Raw genomic sequence first — 16088 nt, 5'->3', positions numbered from 1 at the left:
TTCAGCCCCCTTTGGTCTGAGTGCAGTCAGTTGCCCATAGACATTGCCTGATGAGTGCTAATGACTAAATAGAGTGCACCTGTGTGTAATCTAAGGTCACTACAAATACAGCTGCTCTGTGACGGCCTCAGAGGTCGTCTAAGAGAATATTGGGAGCAACAACACCATGAAGTCCAAAGAACACACCAGACAGGTCAGGGTTAAAGTTATTGAGAAATGTAAAGCAGGCATAGGCTACAAAAAGATTTCCAAAGCCTTGTACATCCCACAGAGCACTGTTTAAGCGATCATTCAGAAATGGAAGGAGTATGGCACAACTATAAACCTACCAAGACAAGGCCATCCACCTAAACTCACAGGCCGAACAAGGAGAGCGCTGATCCGCAGTCAAGAGGCCCATGGTGACTTTGGACGAGCTGCAGAGATCTACAGCTCAGGTGGGAGACTCTGTCCATAGGACAACTATTAGTCGTGCACTGCGCAAAGTTGGCCTTTATGGAAGAGTGGCAAGAAGAAAGCCATTGTTAACAGAAAAGCATAACAAATCCCGTTTGCAGTTTGCCACAAGCCATGTGGAAGAAGGTGCTCTGGTCACAAGACACCAAAGTGGAACTTTTTGGCCAAAATGCAAAACGCTACGTGTGGCGGAAAACTAACACTGCACATCACTCTGAACACACCATCTCCACTGTCAAATATGGTGATGGCAGCATCATGCTCTGGGGGTGCTTCTCTTCAGCAGGGACAGGGAAGCTGGTCAGAGTTGATGGGAAGATGGATGGAGCCAAATACAGGGAAATCTTGGAAGAAAACCTTTTGGAGTCTGCAAAAGACCGGAGACTGGGGCGGAGGTTCACCTCCCAGCAGGACAACGACCCTAAACATAAAGCCAGGGCAACAATGGAATGGTTTAAAACAAAACATATCCATGTGTTAGAATGGCCTAGTCAAAGTCCAGATCTAAATCCAATCGAGAATCTGTGGCAAGATCTGAAAACTGCTGTTCACAAACGCTGTCCATCTAATCTGGCTGAGCTGGAGCTGTTTTGCAAAGAAGAATGGGCAAGGATTTCAGTCTCTAGATGTGCAAAGCTGGTAGAGACATACCCTAAAAGACTGGCAGCTGTAATTGCTGCAAAAGGTGGTTCTACAAAGTATTGACTCAGGGGGCAGGATAATTATGCACAGCCCACTTTGCAGTTTTTTTTTTTTTTTTAAAGGTTTGGAATCCTGTATGATTTTCTTTCCACTTCTCATGTGTACACCACTTTGTATTGGTCTTTCACGTGGAATTCCAATAAAATGGATTCATGTTTATGGCAGTAATGTGACAAAATGTGGAAAACTTCAAGAGGGCCGAATAATTTTGCAAATCACTGTAAGAGAGCAAGTTACATAGCTAGGAGTGACAGAGAAAGACCGAGATAAAATGACAAGAAGAGGGAGACTTCCTACCACTCACCTCCAGGACTAAAGACACACAAGCTGGGAAGAAGGTCATGAAAGCAAAGTAATTTGCCAGGACGGACATACAGCCAAAGCAGCACATTATTTCCAGCTGACGTACACCTGTAACGAATAAAACACCATTAACATTACTAGAAAACAAAAAGCTTACTAAAATTAAAAGCTTAAAGAGACTCCGAGCTGAGTCTTCCTCCTGTTTTTTTTACTTACCCGGGGCTTCCTCCAGCCCCATAAGCATGGATGTGTCCCTCGCCGTCCTCCATTCAGCCGCAGTCAATTCCCAGTACGCGGCTCAGTCGGATTCAGTCTGACTGAGTGACCTCAGCCGGATACTTCTGCGCTTGTGCAGAAGGTCCGTGCATGCGCAGGTGGTCCACAGCTGGCGTCACTGAGCCACTTACCGGGGAAGATTGCGGCTGAACAGAGGCGTTGGAGGACGGCGAGGGACACATCCATGCTTATGGGGCTGGAGGAAGCCCCGGGTAAGTGTATAAAAAAAAAAAAAAAAAAAAAGATTAAACGGACTCCTGGCCAGTCTCTCTTCCCCCCACCCCCAAACTAAAATGTTTTCTCCTGGGTCACGCAGAGTGATGACAGTAGCTTGTCAAATGGCGCACTCCTCCTGCGAACACGCTGATAGCAGCGCAAGTTAATTTAGGCGCGGCTATCCCAACAATGCAATTATCGGCTACATCATATTTTCACGGCGCAGATTGCATAATATGGGCGCGGGTTGCGGCTTTTCATTAAACAGGCCATCTTCTGCATAGTGAACCCTTATCACGCTCTATTTGCTGCGGCTATCCCACTCTATTAATTGCGGCTATATCCTTCATCACCCTTATCCCGCTGCTGCAGCAATCCCGCTCTATTCATTGCGGCTATGTCTCACTTCATCATTTTCTATCGGGTGTACAGGTATTTATGTGAATGTCATTACCGAGTATTTACGTGTACATAATAACCACCTACTGACGATCATACAGTTAATCATTTATGATGCGTCTTCAGATAAATTCTTAAACGAATTAATTTCCCCTGTTGCAATAGCCCCTATTGCTCAACCTAAAATCATGCAATCGTTTCTGTTAACTGCACAATTATGGTCTCATTTTTAATAGCCGATGTTATAGCCAAATAGCTTACCATGTTAAATTATGGGGCACATGTGCTATGGTGCTAATTACCTCCTGGTGAGCACTGATCATGCACTGCTCTCTGCTAATTATCCCATTTTCTCTCCTGGACAGCTCCGATGTTTTTCTCATGGTGAGCTCTCTCCTGCACCGCTATTTTATCCCCTGTTCAGCTCTGAACTTCTCGGCTTCTGTTAATGTTTAACTGTCCCTATTCCTCTACAAACCAGCTAGTTATTGTTGTAAACTCTTGTTTACATGTCATGATGCCCTTCAATCATGCAATTTGTGAATTGTGCAATAAATAAGTTGATAACTACTATAGTTTGGCTGTTAATTGATCATGAGTTAAATGCATAGGAAGGTAACTAATGTCTTCCTCTAATGTGATCCTTTGATCTCCTGAGACAAGGTGTCATTTGCTGCAAGCACACCCGTTGTGCTGTTCTCTTCATCTTTATCCTAATCTTCAGCTGATAGCCAGCGTCCTGTGTCTGAATTAGGACAATGGTGCAGATCCCCGCTAGCGGCTATTAGCAGCTTAATGGGCTGTCTGCATGCTGCAAGTGACAATGGCAAACTGCTCTTTGAGTGTAGGAGTTTCTTCAGTGCAATCCCTGTCAGATTTCTCGGTTGTGTGAAACATATTGCATTGCAGAAGATATGTTGCTTTATTGTGGAGGACACCATGGGTTTTACAAATGCACCAGCTGACAGTGATTTTACACAAATAATTTTGTTGAAACTTTTTATCTGTATCAGATATATTTGCACTATCAACCCCTGTGGAGGACATTTGTTAACATCTTGCTTACATAACTAATTTGTTCGCAGTGAATCAATTGCCATAATGTTATTTTCCAATAATAAGAAAAAAATGATACATTCTCTAATAGTCACTAAGCTGTGCGCTATTTCTACATGAGCTAAAGTGGCATCATTCAGTACAGCATGTGGGTGGTATTAGGGGCCAACATTACCGGCAATTACATTCTTACTAACGGTGTTTAACAGTAACTGGACTGGAGTGTTTCCAGGGAGGGATCCCAGCTTCACCAGCGGCTTATCTCCTTCCTCCCGGGGCTCCATCACTGAGATGCTGGGGAGACCCTCAGGGGAAGAAGCGGCACTAGGGGAAGACTCTTCACCGGAGCCACAATCCATGCTGTCCCGTCCCCTGCTCTATGTGCTGCTCCTTCAACATCTGCTCCTCCCTGGTGCTGCTGGCAACCTCAGCTGTCCCATCTCCTGCAGCATCTGCCACGGTTTCCCGCTGCTGCCTCACCGCCTCTGCAGCTCTCCGGTAATTTTTCAGAGGTGTATTAATGGTTATATGTATATTTTACTTATGCGTACTGTACATTATAAATAAAAGTGATCCCTATAGCTTTTTTCTGTAAGGAATAAAAGTTATGTAAATACATGTTAAACATGTATGTTAAACATGTTGCAAACATTATGGAGGCTTTGGATTCAACAGTTAGTATAGCCGCTAAAATGAAACAAAAGATCTTTGCTACTCCTACCGGTATGCTTTTCTTGCTACAGCTGTCAGACGCAAAATTTAAGTTTACCGATATTCGCGCCTATTTTAACTTGCGGCTATTTCAAATGTACGCCTCCTCCTGTGTCTTTTCTCCATTGTTGCTGGTGGCACAAATGTTACGCGACTTCATACATGTCGTCACACGCTACCAACACTTAGCATGGCCCATTGGGAAGACCTGGGGAACCAACAGGTAGTGGTGGCAACACAACAGGGGTGTAAGCTTCGCAGAACCTATTTTAGCAATATGGTTGCCCACACAGGAGGTAATGCTAGATATGGTGCAGGCTTTACCACCTACTATATTTTTCAATTACAGGTCAGGTGTATTTTAAAGCACACCTGAAGTGAGAAGGATATGGAAGCTGACATTTATTTCCTTTAAAATAATGCAGATTGGCTGGTTGTCCTGCTGAGCTTCTGCCTGTAATACTGTTAGCCATAAACCCTGAGATGCAGATCAGGTGCTCTGACTGAAGTGTAATGAGATTAGTTGCATGCTTGTTTCAGGTGTATGATCCAGATACTACTGCATCAAAAGAGACCAGCAGGATAGCCAGGCAACTGGTATTGTTTAAAAGGAAATAAATATGGCAGCCTCCATATCGCTCTCAGTTCAGGTGTCCTTTACGCCACAGTGCTAGTTCTCATCCTGTGCACACAGCATTATTGCTATGGATTATTTAAAACACTTAGTTCTAGGAATGATATACCGTACACTGTTTAGCTCTGATCTCTGATTATCATTCATGACAGGTATGTCAAAAGACTGCCCTCCGAACACAGACTGATCTACAGTAACTATCTAGCCTCCAGCTAGGAAAAAATGAATAAATGTCAAGGCCCTATGAGAGTCAGTGGTTATAATGTTCTCTATAAGTGCTATGGAAAATAAAGTGCACTCCTCTCAGCCGAGGAAATCCTCTTAGGGCTTTTTCACACCAAGTGTTTTTCTAAGCACCAGTGATTTGAAAGGATTTTGCTAAAGTAATGCTATGTGTGCGTTCTCACTTGAGCGATGTGATCACACATAGCATTACATTCGAAAATCCTTTCAAATCACTGGTGCTTAGAAAAGTGCAGCGCTATGGAGAAAAAAAGAGCTGAGTTACTGCTGCTTCCAAAGGAAATTGTAGCAACAGGGAAAGGTTTAAAAAAATCTCCTTATGTTTGCCCGCAGTATTTAAAGTTCAGAAAGCTTTCTGTGTCTTCACCCAGTTGGCAATCACCACAGTAAAACCACATCTCAAGGGAAAGACATTGGCCTCAATTCACTAAGCTTATCTCCTGTCTTTAATAACGTTTCTATAGCTATCACCATGGTGATGAGGCATGTAGTATTCAGGAAACATTTTACCTCAGGCAAACCTAAAGTTAACTTCTGTCTTTAAATTAACTCTTCAATCCTTAAAATAACTCCAGAATTCTAAAGTTGAAGAGGTAACTTAACTAGAGGAGGTAACTTAAGGTATGAAGAGATAAGATAACTCTCACTGTGTGGTGGCAAGTTTTCTCTTGCCTTATCTCCAGCATGATCTTCGTGAATTGAGGCCAATATCATATGGTAGATTGCACAGTTAGGAAATACACCTAGCGTGTATCTCACTCGTGCGCAGGCGAGTGAAGGAGACTGTTTAGGGATGGAGCCAGGAGGGACACATGCTAGTTTGAACCAATACTGAAGTTGATGCATGCTACGGCCCACTGGTTGAGGTTGACTGTAGAGTGAAGCCAAGGGAGATTTGACGATACTCACAAGAAATAGTGCGGTGAGTAGGGGAGCGGGGGAAGATCCTGAACCCCGAGGTGGAGGTCATCCCTAAACCCTCTCCCACACTTCGATGTGCACCAGTGAAATATACAAGCTTGGTGCTTGTAGTAATAATAAATAGTAATTCCTTTTTTTGTATAGCGCTTTTCTCCTGTCGGACTCAAAGCGCTTGTGAGGCAGCCGCTAGAGAGCACTCAGTGGGCAATAACAGTGTTAGGGAGTATCGCCCAAAGAACTCCTTACTGAACAGGCAGAGCAGAGATTCGAACCCAGGTCTCCTGTATCAGAGGCGGAGCATTTATCCATTACACTATCTAGCCACCACTAGCTATGAAATCTACACTAGGAGATTGTGTTTTCATTTCCCTTGAGGTGTCGTTTTACGGTGAGGATTGCCGACTGGTGAAGATACAGAAAGCTTTCGGAACTTAAAACCGAAGCGCAACTACAGGGGATTTTATATTCAATTTTGACAGGGGTGGCCAAGTGTGGTACGTTCTACCGCAGGTTAGGTGACTTATGTATTTTAATCATTAGTGAGTGGATTTTTCACTACAAAGACTGAAGCACAGCAATAACTTTAAAATGGGGAAAGGTTTGCCAACTTCCTTGATGGCACCTATTCACATGAATCACTTTGTTTGCACTATCTTGACAGGGAAAACAAAGGGATGAAATTATGGCCCTGCAAGGAACAAAAACTGCCGTCTTGCAGGTGCTTCAAGAACACAATAGCAAGCAGCAGCCTGTAAGTTCCATGAAAAACTATGGTTCTAAAAATACACCGCATGTAAACAGCATTGCAAAAGTGATCCAAAATACCTGACATTGTGCCCACTCCGATAACTAGACATTCAACAAGAGCATCCAAGGTGAAGGTCGGCCCCAGAATGGCCATACCACGAGCAATATTCTCTCGTACTTCATCCTGAAAGAAAACCCAGGTTAAGGTGATAAATCACCGACCAACAATGGACTGTGACTGAAGTGAAACAAACACAAAGAAATTGTGCCTACCTGCGAGTTTGAACTCAGGGCGAATTTGGCTAATGCGCTGGCCTTGGAGAGATCTATGAGCAGCAGGAAAAATGGAAGAGCCTCACTGGAAGAGAGAGAGAATAAGTCACCTCTGTACATACCTACTACTGTATTAAAGCATGTGCTTCAGTGTTCTCCCCAGAAATTTTTTCCAGCTGGGTGCCATGAAAAAGTAGCCGGGTGGGGAGAATGCAGGGGCGACGCTTCTCTGCACAACTCTGCTTACAGCATAGGAGGAGGATGAGGAGGCGAGCTGATGAGCCGGGTGCTCACCAAAACTAGCCGGATGGAGCACTTGGCTAAAAGAGCCTGGGGAGAACACTGTGCTGCAAGTCTGGTGTATGAGGACACTTACTTTAAGCCAGTAAGCTCTTTGTCTAGAAAGTGAATAACAACGGTGCTGAAGACAAAGCTTGAGAAGATGGTAAACAGCCCAGCAATGCCTAAACAAAGAAACAAACCCAGGTCAATTTGCAGAGTAAAAGTGTGCGGGCGTTATAACTGCAGATGGCTGTATTAATAGATTACCTAAAATGTATTTAGATCCAAGCTGCCTGAGGTTCTGGAACTGGAAATAGATGTACAGAATTGCAATGCACCGGGTGATGGTCAAGATGATAATGTCACTGCTCAGAACATCCTGTAATATACAAGGTACACCTTAAATAAACTAATTCATACACAGGCTATTTCCACTGACGAGAGAGAGAGAGCGTGAGAGAGCGAAAGGAAGCAAGAGCGAAAGGAAGCAAGAGCGAAAGGAAGCAAGAGCGAAAGGAAGCAAGAGCGAAAGGAAGCAAGAGCGAAAGGAAGCAAGAGCGAAAGGAAGCAAGAGCGAAAGGAAGCAAGAGCGAAAGGAAGCAAGAGCGAAAGGAAGCAAGAGCGAAAGGGAGTGAGTGCGTATGTATGTCTCCCCTTGCAAGCACCCCAAGAAATCCATCAACGACTTATCAAAAAAATCTTCTTGCAATCGCGCTTCTCTTCATGCACAATCCCAACTGTACTGCGCCTGCGCAATTAGCCAGAGCCGTTTGTGCAAGGCTGCAGCACAGCCATACTCGTGCATGAAGAGAAGCACAGTCCCGAACTTCAGAAGGGTCCCAGGCACAGATACTTCCCTCTTCTTGGTCAAGTATCTGATGTTTGATCTGAGGTTCCTCTCGGGTTAACAAAATATACCGATCAATTTTTAATCTGGTCACACGATCACAGTTCTGCTGCTATCCTAGCAAATCAAGCTTATAAGAGGATGGTCTGTATGCGCAGCCAACATGTAAATTCAAGATAGTAGTCGGGCTGCTGCATGCTGCCAATCCCAACATTGCTTTTTGAGTGGAGCTGCAGAACTCTGTGTTCTACAGATGATCAGCTCCCATAATACATCATGATCATCATGTAACAGCTGCAAATCTCATACCACTGCAGTAAATTCATCAGTTGTTAGTTACTGGTGTAAGAAGTCTGGGGGGTTTGGATCAGAGATTGGGGAAACCTTGATGAAATTATATAGAGCTTTGTAAAGCTTTTGTTCAGTTCTGTTTATGGGCTTTAAGGTACTTACAAAAATACCAGATATTAAAAACAGATATTACCCGTATATACTCGAATACAAGTCGACCCCGTGTATAAGTCGACCCCCAAATTTGATCCCCAAAAGCTGGTATTTTTCAAAGTCTCAAGTATAAGTCGGCCTAGGAAAGTTGATGGCTGCAGGTGGGGACTAGGAGGGGTTACTGGTTTTGCACTTGGGGTCCAGGAGAAGTAATGTCTGCACTTAGGGAACAGGAGAAGTTAATGGCTGTAGTGCATAAAACTCTGCAGCCATTAACTCCTCCTGGTCCCCAGGTGCTGCTTCAGCTTTTCACTGTTCAACTCATTTTGTTCTGCATTCTGATGCTCAAGCTCATTACTGTAATGGGACCAGGAGAAAAAAAATAGATAATTACTGACTGCTGACTAGAGAAGGAAGTTACATATTAGAAGGCTTTTTAAAAACACCATTCATGGGCATTTGGCATTTTTCCACACATCACATTTACCCCTACCTAAACAGTACTTGCAGCCTTCCAATATAACCCAGAATTCTCTTTGTGCACCCTAGTTCTCTCCTCCCATCCTGGCAGCATTTCACATATGCAGAGCGGATATATGCACATATCTAGGCATCGAGTACTATGGGCAGTTTTCCCTACAAACTCCCCCTCCCAGCAGCTGCGGTGCCTTCCGCTCTCTCCCCTCTCTCAAGCCCCCTAATCCTTTTTTACCTACAAACCTCCCCTCCCAGCCGCTATGTGCCTTCCGCTCTCTCCCCCACGTGTTCAGTGACAACAGCGTAGTAGAGCTGACATACGTTACTTAATCCACCGCTGCGCGCTGTGTCCTTTGATCTCCTCCTCGTTCATGCCGGCGAGCATACTATAGCGTCTCTCCCGCTTCAGTACCATGTGACTCCCGATCAAAGGACACAGCGCGCAGCGGTGGATTAGGTAACGTATGTCAGCTCTGCTACACTGTTGTCACTGAACACGGGGGAGAGAGGCGGCCACGTGGGGGAGAGAGCGGAAGGCACCATAGCGGCTGGGAGGGGAGGTTTGTAGGTAAAACTGGCAACAGTTATGATTAGGAGGAGACAGGAGGGAGGGAGAGCTAGAGAGGGGGCAGTGCAGTGTAGCCTAATGAGGAGAAAGTGGCACCCGGCTATAAGTTTGGAAATTTAGGTCTGACGCGACTATAAGTCGACCCCCCCACTTTTACATTGCGAGTCAGTCCTAAATTTCTCGACTTGTAGTCGAGTATATACGGTAGGTCATTTAGTTATGCGTTTGGATTACTGCTGAAATTTCAGCATTAAGGGAACCTTAACTGAGAGTGATATGGATGTTTCCTGTTAAACAATACCAGTTGCCTGGCAGTCCAGCTGATCTCTGTGACTGCAATAGTGGCTGAATCACACCCTGAAACAAGCATGCAGCTAATCCAGTCTGACTTCAGTCAGAGCACCTGATCTGCATGCTTGTTCAGGGGCTGTGGCTAAAAGTATTAGAGACACAGGATCAGCAGGCGATTCAGGCAACTGGTATTATTTTAAAAGGAAAAATCAATATCCTTCTCAGTTTAGGTTCCCTTTAAAAAATTGAGAATTACTGGTGGCATGGATATGTATACTCCTAAGCAGGGCTCTATGCCATCTCGAACAAGCTCTGCTGAGCAACGCCAAGTCCTAGTGTCTGGGGTGCACATTCTGGTTTGTAAGCCAAGACACACCCCACTCGTAGAACCATGGGGGCGTCACTGCATTGCCTCTGACATTATATATGCCAGCCAGCAGTCACATAGGGAGTGGGAGGTGATAGATTCACTTGCCAGGGCTCAGCAGAGCATGACTTATGGCAGCAGGCGGTACTGCTGAGGTAGTAAGGATACCTATTGTTCAGTCATACTAATAAAAACAGTGACCCACAACAGTCAACTCTTTAAATTCATGCTTTTAAAAACCTATCTGGATGACTGAACCAAATATACTACCATCCAAACTATGACTAAGGGCAGATTCTGAGCCTGACACGCATCAGTTGATCCTGTGGATGTGTTTTCTTTCTGTGTGGGGTTACCAATAAAAAGTATACCAGTTTTCATCTATCCCACCTGGCCTGTGGAGCCTTATTTGTCTATGTGGATTGGTTTGGCTTACCAGATCCTGCACAGGTGGGTGAGAATTAATAGGGGTTTTAGAGCATTCTGGACATTCTTTTTGACCATCCAAAGAAGGGCATAATCTGCTATTTGGGATCCATCAAACACTGCACACTACGTATACTGTCACAGTCAATGCACCTATAAAGCACTGATGAAATACAGACTGTGACTACGCTTACATCCTTCTCTCCTCACAGAGAAGAGGGTTTTGGACTGCCGTGATTGGACACTGTCTGGGGGAACAGCAAGTTACAGGCTGGGCTCAAAACCTACTTCTTCAAACTTGGGGCACTCATAGTTCCATCCACAGATCTTGTCATTTCCGGTGAACATGTTCATGGACATCATGCAGATGGTGAGGGTCACGGTACCCACGATGACCTCCCATGGATGAGATGCCACAAACTGGCCGTGCATGCGGAATAATCGGGACAGCATCTTTAAACGAAGGTGGGATCTGAAAAGAGTAAATCATACATTATGTATACTGAATATTTCACCATATATTTGAATACCGAAATTACTATTCAGTCTGTCAAAAGCCTGTGGCTTTTTACTGAACACCCAACCACCAAAATTTGGGCCTGTATACTAAAAAGCAAACAAACAAAAAGTTGTCACTGTGGAATCATAATGCATTGGATATTTCCAAAAACTCTAAAATGCTGTCAAGAAGAAAGCCAAGGAAGGATTCAGAGGTCAACAACCGCACTGCTGCCAATGTGTTCATAATTGCAGTAACGCTCACGCATGCGCTTTGTTGCATTTATTGTAACAATGTAACTCTAGTAACATGAATGGTACACGTAATAGTTTTGTGGTGTCAAAATACTTTGGGGTAATGTGCATCTGTAACAGCAGTAATACAGGAAAATCTCATAGTAAACTCTGATAATGTAAACTCAGTCTTCAAGTCCCAGCAAATGCACCTGTATAAACATACAATGAATGACCAATTCTGATATAGTTAACTATTTTCCTGGTCCCTTGGAGTCTACTATAAAATGATTCTTCTGTACTAAATAACCCAGGCTATTAGCCAGAGAATCCAGACCGGCTTATAACCCACACTAAAGCTTTGATGCCACAAACGTGACTAATTGCAAGGCTGTTGCAGCATTACTCACTGCTGACACGTAACAGTCATTGCTATTTGGCACAGGGAACACGCAGCACAACAGACAAGTTTGAGAGTCTATCATTGCAAGTAAGGCTCACAGGCTCTTGTAGAAGAGCTTCTAAAAACTATAAATAACCATCAGTGCTTCATATATCTGATTGCAAATGATGATGAATTTCTAACAAACCGAAAGCAGCTCACGTGTCAATGCATGACTCAGCAATCACACCAGAAAATATCCTTGAAAGACGTTAAAAACGCAGACTAAAGCATATACATTTGACTTTAGTTTAAGGTGTACACAGATATTCAAGTTAGGGCCTATTTCCACAACACGCGGATTCTGGATGCAGAAAACTGACTCCAATGAATGCATCAGAAAAATCGCGTTTAGTGGAAACAGGCCCAAAAACATTCATTGGAGTCAGTTTTTCTGCACCCAGAATCTGCGTGTAGTGGAAACAGGGCCTGTATTCAGTTGAGTACTTTTGCTTTATGAAGCCATTCATATACAATGTTGAATCTTCTACTATTGCTTCAACTATATGAATTGTATCATTATTTCTTGTATGCTGGAAACTCAAGAACAAGAAATAATAATAAAAAAAAAAAAAGCTCCTGTCAGGTCAATGTTGGCACTTTTTAGTCTGAAAGTGTTTTTTTTTTTTTTAAAAAAGGGAGCGTAAAGTGAAATTCCAGATAAAACCGAATCAGGAAAGGGCTACCACATCTGACAGACTTTTATTACAGGGTGTGTCTTCACTGTGAAACTATCCACTAGCTTCTTCCCTAAGCAGTAACACGTCAGAGAAAAAAGGTGCCAGAATTGTCATCTTCATACAAGGAGACAAGAGTAAAAAGCCCACCAAAACCTCTCAGCCTTCAATGAATAAAGTTTGTTACTGCCACATGTGTTGTCTTGGGATAGAGTTCCCTCATTTTGTGTTTCCAGTGAAGCTCTGTTGGAAAGCTAAGGAAAATCTCCAAAAGAGAGATTTTAACCTCCAGGGGGTATATAGAGGAAGGAAAGAAGCACAAGGAGTCCAGGAGACCAATATAGTGAAGTATGTTAGGATATTCGGCAAGAGAGGATAATGTATGAGATGGGTACTCACAAGTCATGGTTGCAATCCAAGCAACCGCTTTCTGCGTGTGTGGGGAAAGACAGTTCCCTACTTGGCCTTGTGATGATCACGTAGGGCGCAGCTCCCGAAAAAATAAATAAAAAAAAATCAGATTTTCTGAGGAGATCATAAAGGTAAAATAGAAACCAATAGGGTAGCTAGCTAAAAAACTTGGTGCTGGGAGGCACCCAAAGTATGCCATGAGATGGTCACTGACTAGACCAATAATACTCTATGCAAAAAAAAAAAAAAAAAAAAAATTAAATAAAAAAGGGGTCAGCCTACCTTAAAGACAACTCAGTATCCGTTCAATTAGGAATACTTTTATTGAGCAATAGGACGGCTTGTAGCCACTTCATCAGGTCAATAAAACGCCAATAACAGCAAGGAGTGGAGCCAGCGGGCACCTAAGTCATCTTTGTTAAGGTATGCGGACCCAATTTTTTGTACAAACAGTATTATTGGTATAATCAGTGACCAACTTCGCCCAATTATCAATATTTGATTGCAGTTCAACCTAAAACCAGTTAAGTGAAAGGGAATTTGGAATTTTACAAATGCAGGAAACTAAAAAGGAGTTCAAACATAACTCACATGTCAGCCTCATCAGCATACAGCACACCACAAAATACAGAGTAAACAGAGCCCTGTACTGGAGCAAATCTGCCCTAGGACACAGCCAAATACTGTACATCAAATCTTGACATACTAAGAAGTGGAAACAAGGATTAACAAATACATTTAAAGAAGTAAAATGCAGTTTATGAAGACTCCTGTGTTGGTTCTGTGATGGCATACATCACAGGGTTACTAGTACTACCAGCTGTTCAGGTTACAGTTTATCCCTAGTGCTGCGTCAATAATACTATATTGTTTTTAATCAGCATTCCAGCACCCCTTTGAGTACAGCACAAAGCAAGTGAGCCATACGAGTGCAATACTACGCTGGTAGAGGGCACTATGCATTAATGTACTGGATGTGCCCAGTCTATGCCTCTCAGCATGCCAGTTACAAACAATATCTTTCTGGTGCATGGTTTCTTCCAGGAACCAGACGTCTGGCTTCCAAAGAGCAGGTGAGTATAGCAGTCTGTATGGGGAGCATGTATTGGAAGCATTATGGCAAACGATTCCATAGAATAAGCTTTATAAAAGTGTGCTATAAGTTTCATATTACATATGGCACTATTAAGAAAGTGACCTACTAAACAAGCAGCTCTGACAGCAATCTTTGTAGGAACAAGCAGCTTTAGGCTCTTCAAGGCCAACTAAACATAACATTTTACAAGGCGCATTCTTAAAATAGTCATGATGTTTAATGTAAGACTAGTACATATATGACCATCAGGCACAGTGCATGTAAATGAACATAGAGAAAGAGAGAGTGCTGAAGGCTGTTCAAAGTGGGTGTGATTGTTACAGCAGGTTTACAAGTGTGATGGAAGTAATGCTGGGAAAACACAATGCGTTTTTACGGTTGATTTTCCACTCGACTTATCTTTTCTTATCCATTTCCATTCACTTCTATTAGACATGGATCAGAAAGAATCGAAAATAAGATCGGACAGGTCAGAATTTATTTATCGAACCATCTATCTGCCGAAAAAAACGTATGGTGTATTCCCAGCATAAGTTATTGTGGAAAACAGTAGTATCCATTTATAGTAAACTCCAAGGGACCTGGAAAAGTAGTTAAAGAGAAACTGTAACCAAGAATTGAACTTCATCCCAATCAGTAGCTGATACCCCCTTTCCCATGAGAAATCTTTTCCTTTATCACAAACTGATAATCAGGGGGCTCTCTATGGCTGATATTGTGGTGAAACCCCTCCCACAGTGTGAGGTCAGGACCATGGTTCTGACATCACACTGTGGGAGCCTTGTTGCATTGTGGGAAATAACAGCTGTTTCCAACTGCCAAATAAGCAAGCAGAATCTCCTTCCACTGACATCACCTGCCAGCAGTAAAAATGGCAGAATGTAAGTCAAGTAGAGGAAAGATTTCACAATGGGCAAACACAGACAATCATTTATACATAATTACTGTAAAAATGAAGCACTTTATTACATTATTTTCACTGGTGTTCCTCTAACTATATCAGAATTGGTCATACATTGTATATTTACACAGATGCAGCTGCTGGGATCCTTACAAAACAGTAATACTAACAGTTCATTCAATTGCTAAATATTTTACTTAAGTATACTTTAGGAACTGAAACTTTCAGATTCAAAAAGCCATTATGCAGATGTACTTGGCCATACAGACTAAAGTACACCTGAGCCGAGAGGTATATAGAGGCCGCCATATTTATTTCCTTTTAAGCAATACCAGTTGCCTGGCATCCTGCTGATCTATTTGGCTGCAGTAGTGTCTGAAGCACACACCTGAAATATGCATGCAGCTAATCCAGTCAGACTTCAGTCAAACACCTGCTCTGCATGCTTGTTCAGGGTCTGTGGCTAAACATGTTAAAGGCAATGTACATTGTTTCAAAGGATATAAATAGGTTGTTCCATATCCCTCTCAATTTAAGTGTTCTTTAAGGCAACAAGAGGTTGATTCACAAGGCTTACTTATTATTCTGCTTAACTGTAAGTAGAGCAAATGAACGAGTCAAACAAATAAGGAGAGATAATGTATGAGTTAAATCAAAGAAGGAGAGATAAATAATGAGTTAAGTCAGTTAAAGTGACACTGAAGCAAAACAAAAACAAAAAAACCACATGATATGATGAATTGTATGTGTAGTACGGATAATGAATAGAACATTAGTAGCAAAGAAAAAAAGTCTCCTATTTTTGTTTTCAGTTATATAGCTTTTTTTCTTTTTTTATATAACATTGCATCATCCTCTAATATTAGCAGTTTACACACTACACTATATATTTTAAACTATGAAACAAAGCAGAACTAAATAACCCTAGGAACTTTCCTGCAGTAAAATATCTGTTTCTTTGATGTAGAAGTGCTTCTGAAAATAGCACTGTAACAAATTAAATTAGTCAGAGAGCTCAGAGAAGTTGTTTTGCATAGATAAGTGAAGTTTCTTCCTGTACTGGAAACACCACAAGACTAAGACTCATATTTGTGCTATTAATGTCCTATTTCTTAGCTGTACGACACATACAATCATTATTTTCACTTCAGATTCCCTTTAAGGTGAGATAAATTCTGAGATAATAAGTA

At 42.5% G+C, this 16088-nt stretch overlaps 1 protein-coding gene across 4 annotated transcripts in view; it reads right to left on the bottom strand.

Moving 5' to 3' along the window:
- HMGCR (3-hydroxy-3-methylglutaryl-CoA reductase) overlaps nucleotides 1–16088 on the bottom strand; it is a 41673-nt gene that overhangs the window by 16413 nt on the left and 9172 nt on the right. For 3 of the 4 annotated variants that reach the window (XM_068248703.1, XM_068248676.1, XM_068248685.1), the window contains exons 2-7: nucleotides 10928–11111; nucleotides 7487–7598; nucleotides 7314–7401; nucleotides 6938–7022; nucleotides 6743–6848; nucleotides 1463–1569 (exon numbers count right to left, since the gene is read on the bottom strand). In XM_068248703.1, coding sequence (XP_068104804.1) covers nucleotides 1463–1569; nucleotides 6743–6848; nucleotides 6938–7022; nucleotides 7314–7401; nucleotides 7487–7598; nucleotides 10928–11092 — 663 coding nt within the window. In that variant the 5' untranslated portion in view covers nucleotides 11093–11111. Of the gene's footprint in view, nucleotides 1–1462; nucleotides 1570–6742; nucleotides 6849–6937; nucleotides 7023–7313; nucleotides 7402–7486; nucleotides 7599–10927; nucleotides 11112–12889; nucleotides 12981–16088 lie in introns of all 4 variants that reach the window. The other variant, XM_068248694.1, reaches the window with a different exon arrangement.

This window comes from Hyperolius riggenbachi, chromosome 1, assembly GCF_040937935.1.
Source record: "Hyperolius riggenbachi isolate aHypRig1 chromosome 1, aHypRig1.pri, whole genome shotgun sequence".
In the NCBI taxonomy this organism is placed as follows: domain Eukaryota; kingdom Metazoa; phylum Chordata; class Amphibia; order Anura; family Hyperoliidae; genus Hyperolius; species Hyperolius riggenbachi.
Note: the sequence above shows the minus strand (reverse complement) of the source record. Positions and strands in the feature narration are given on the sequence as shown.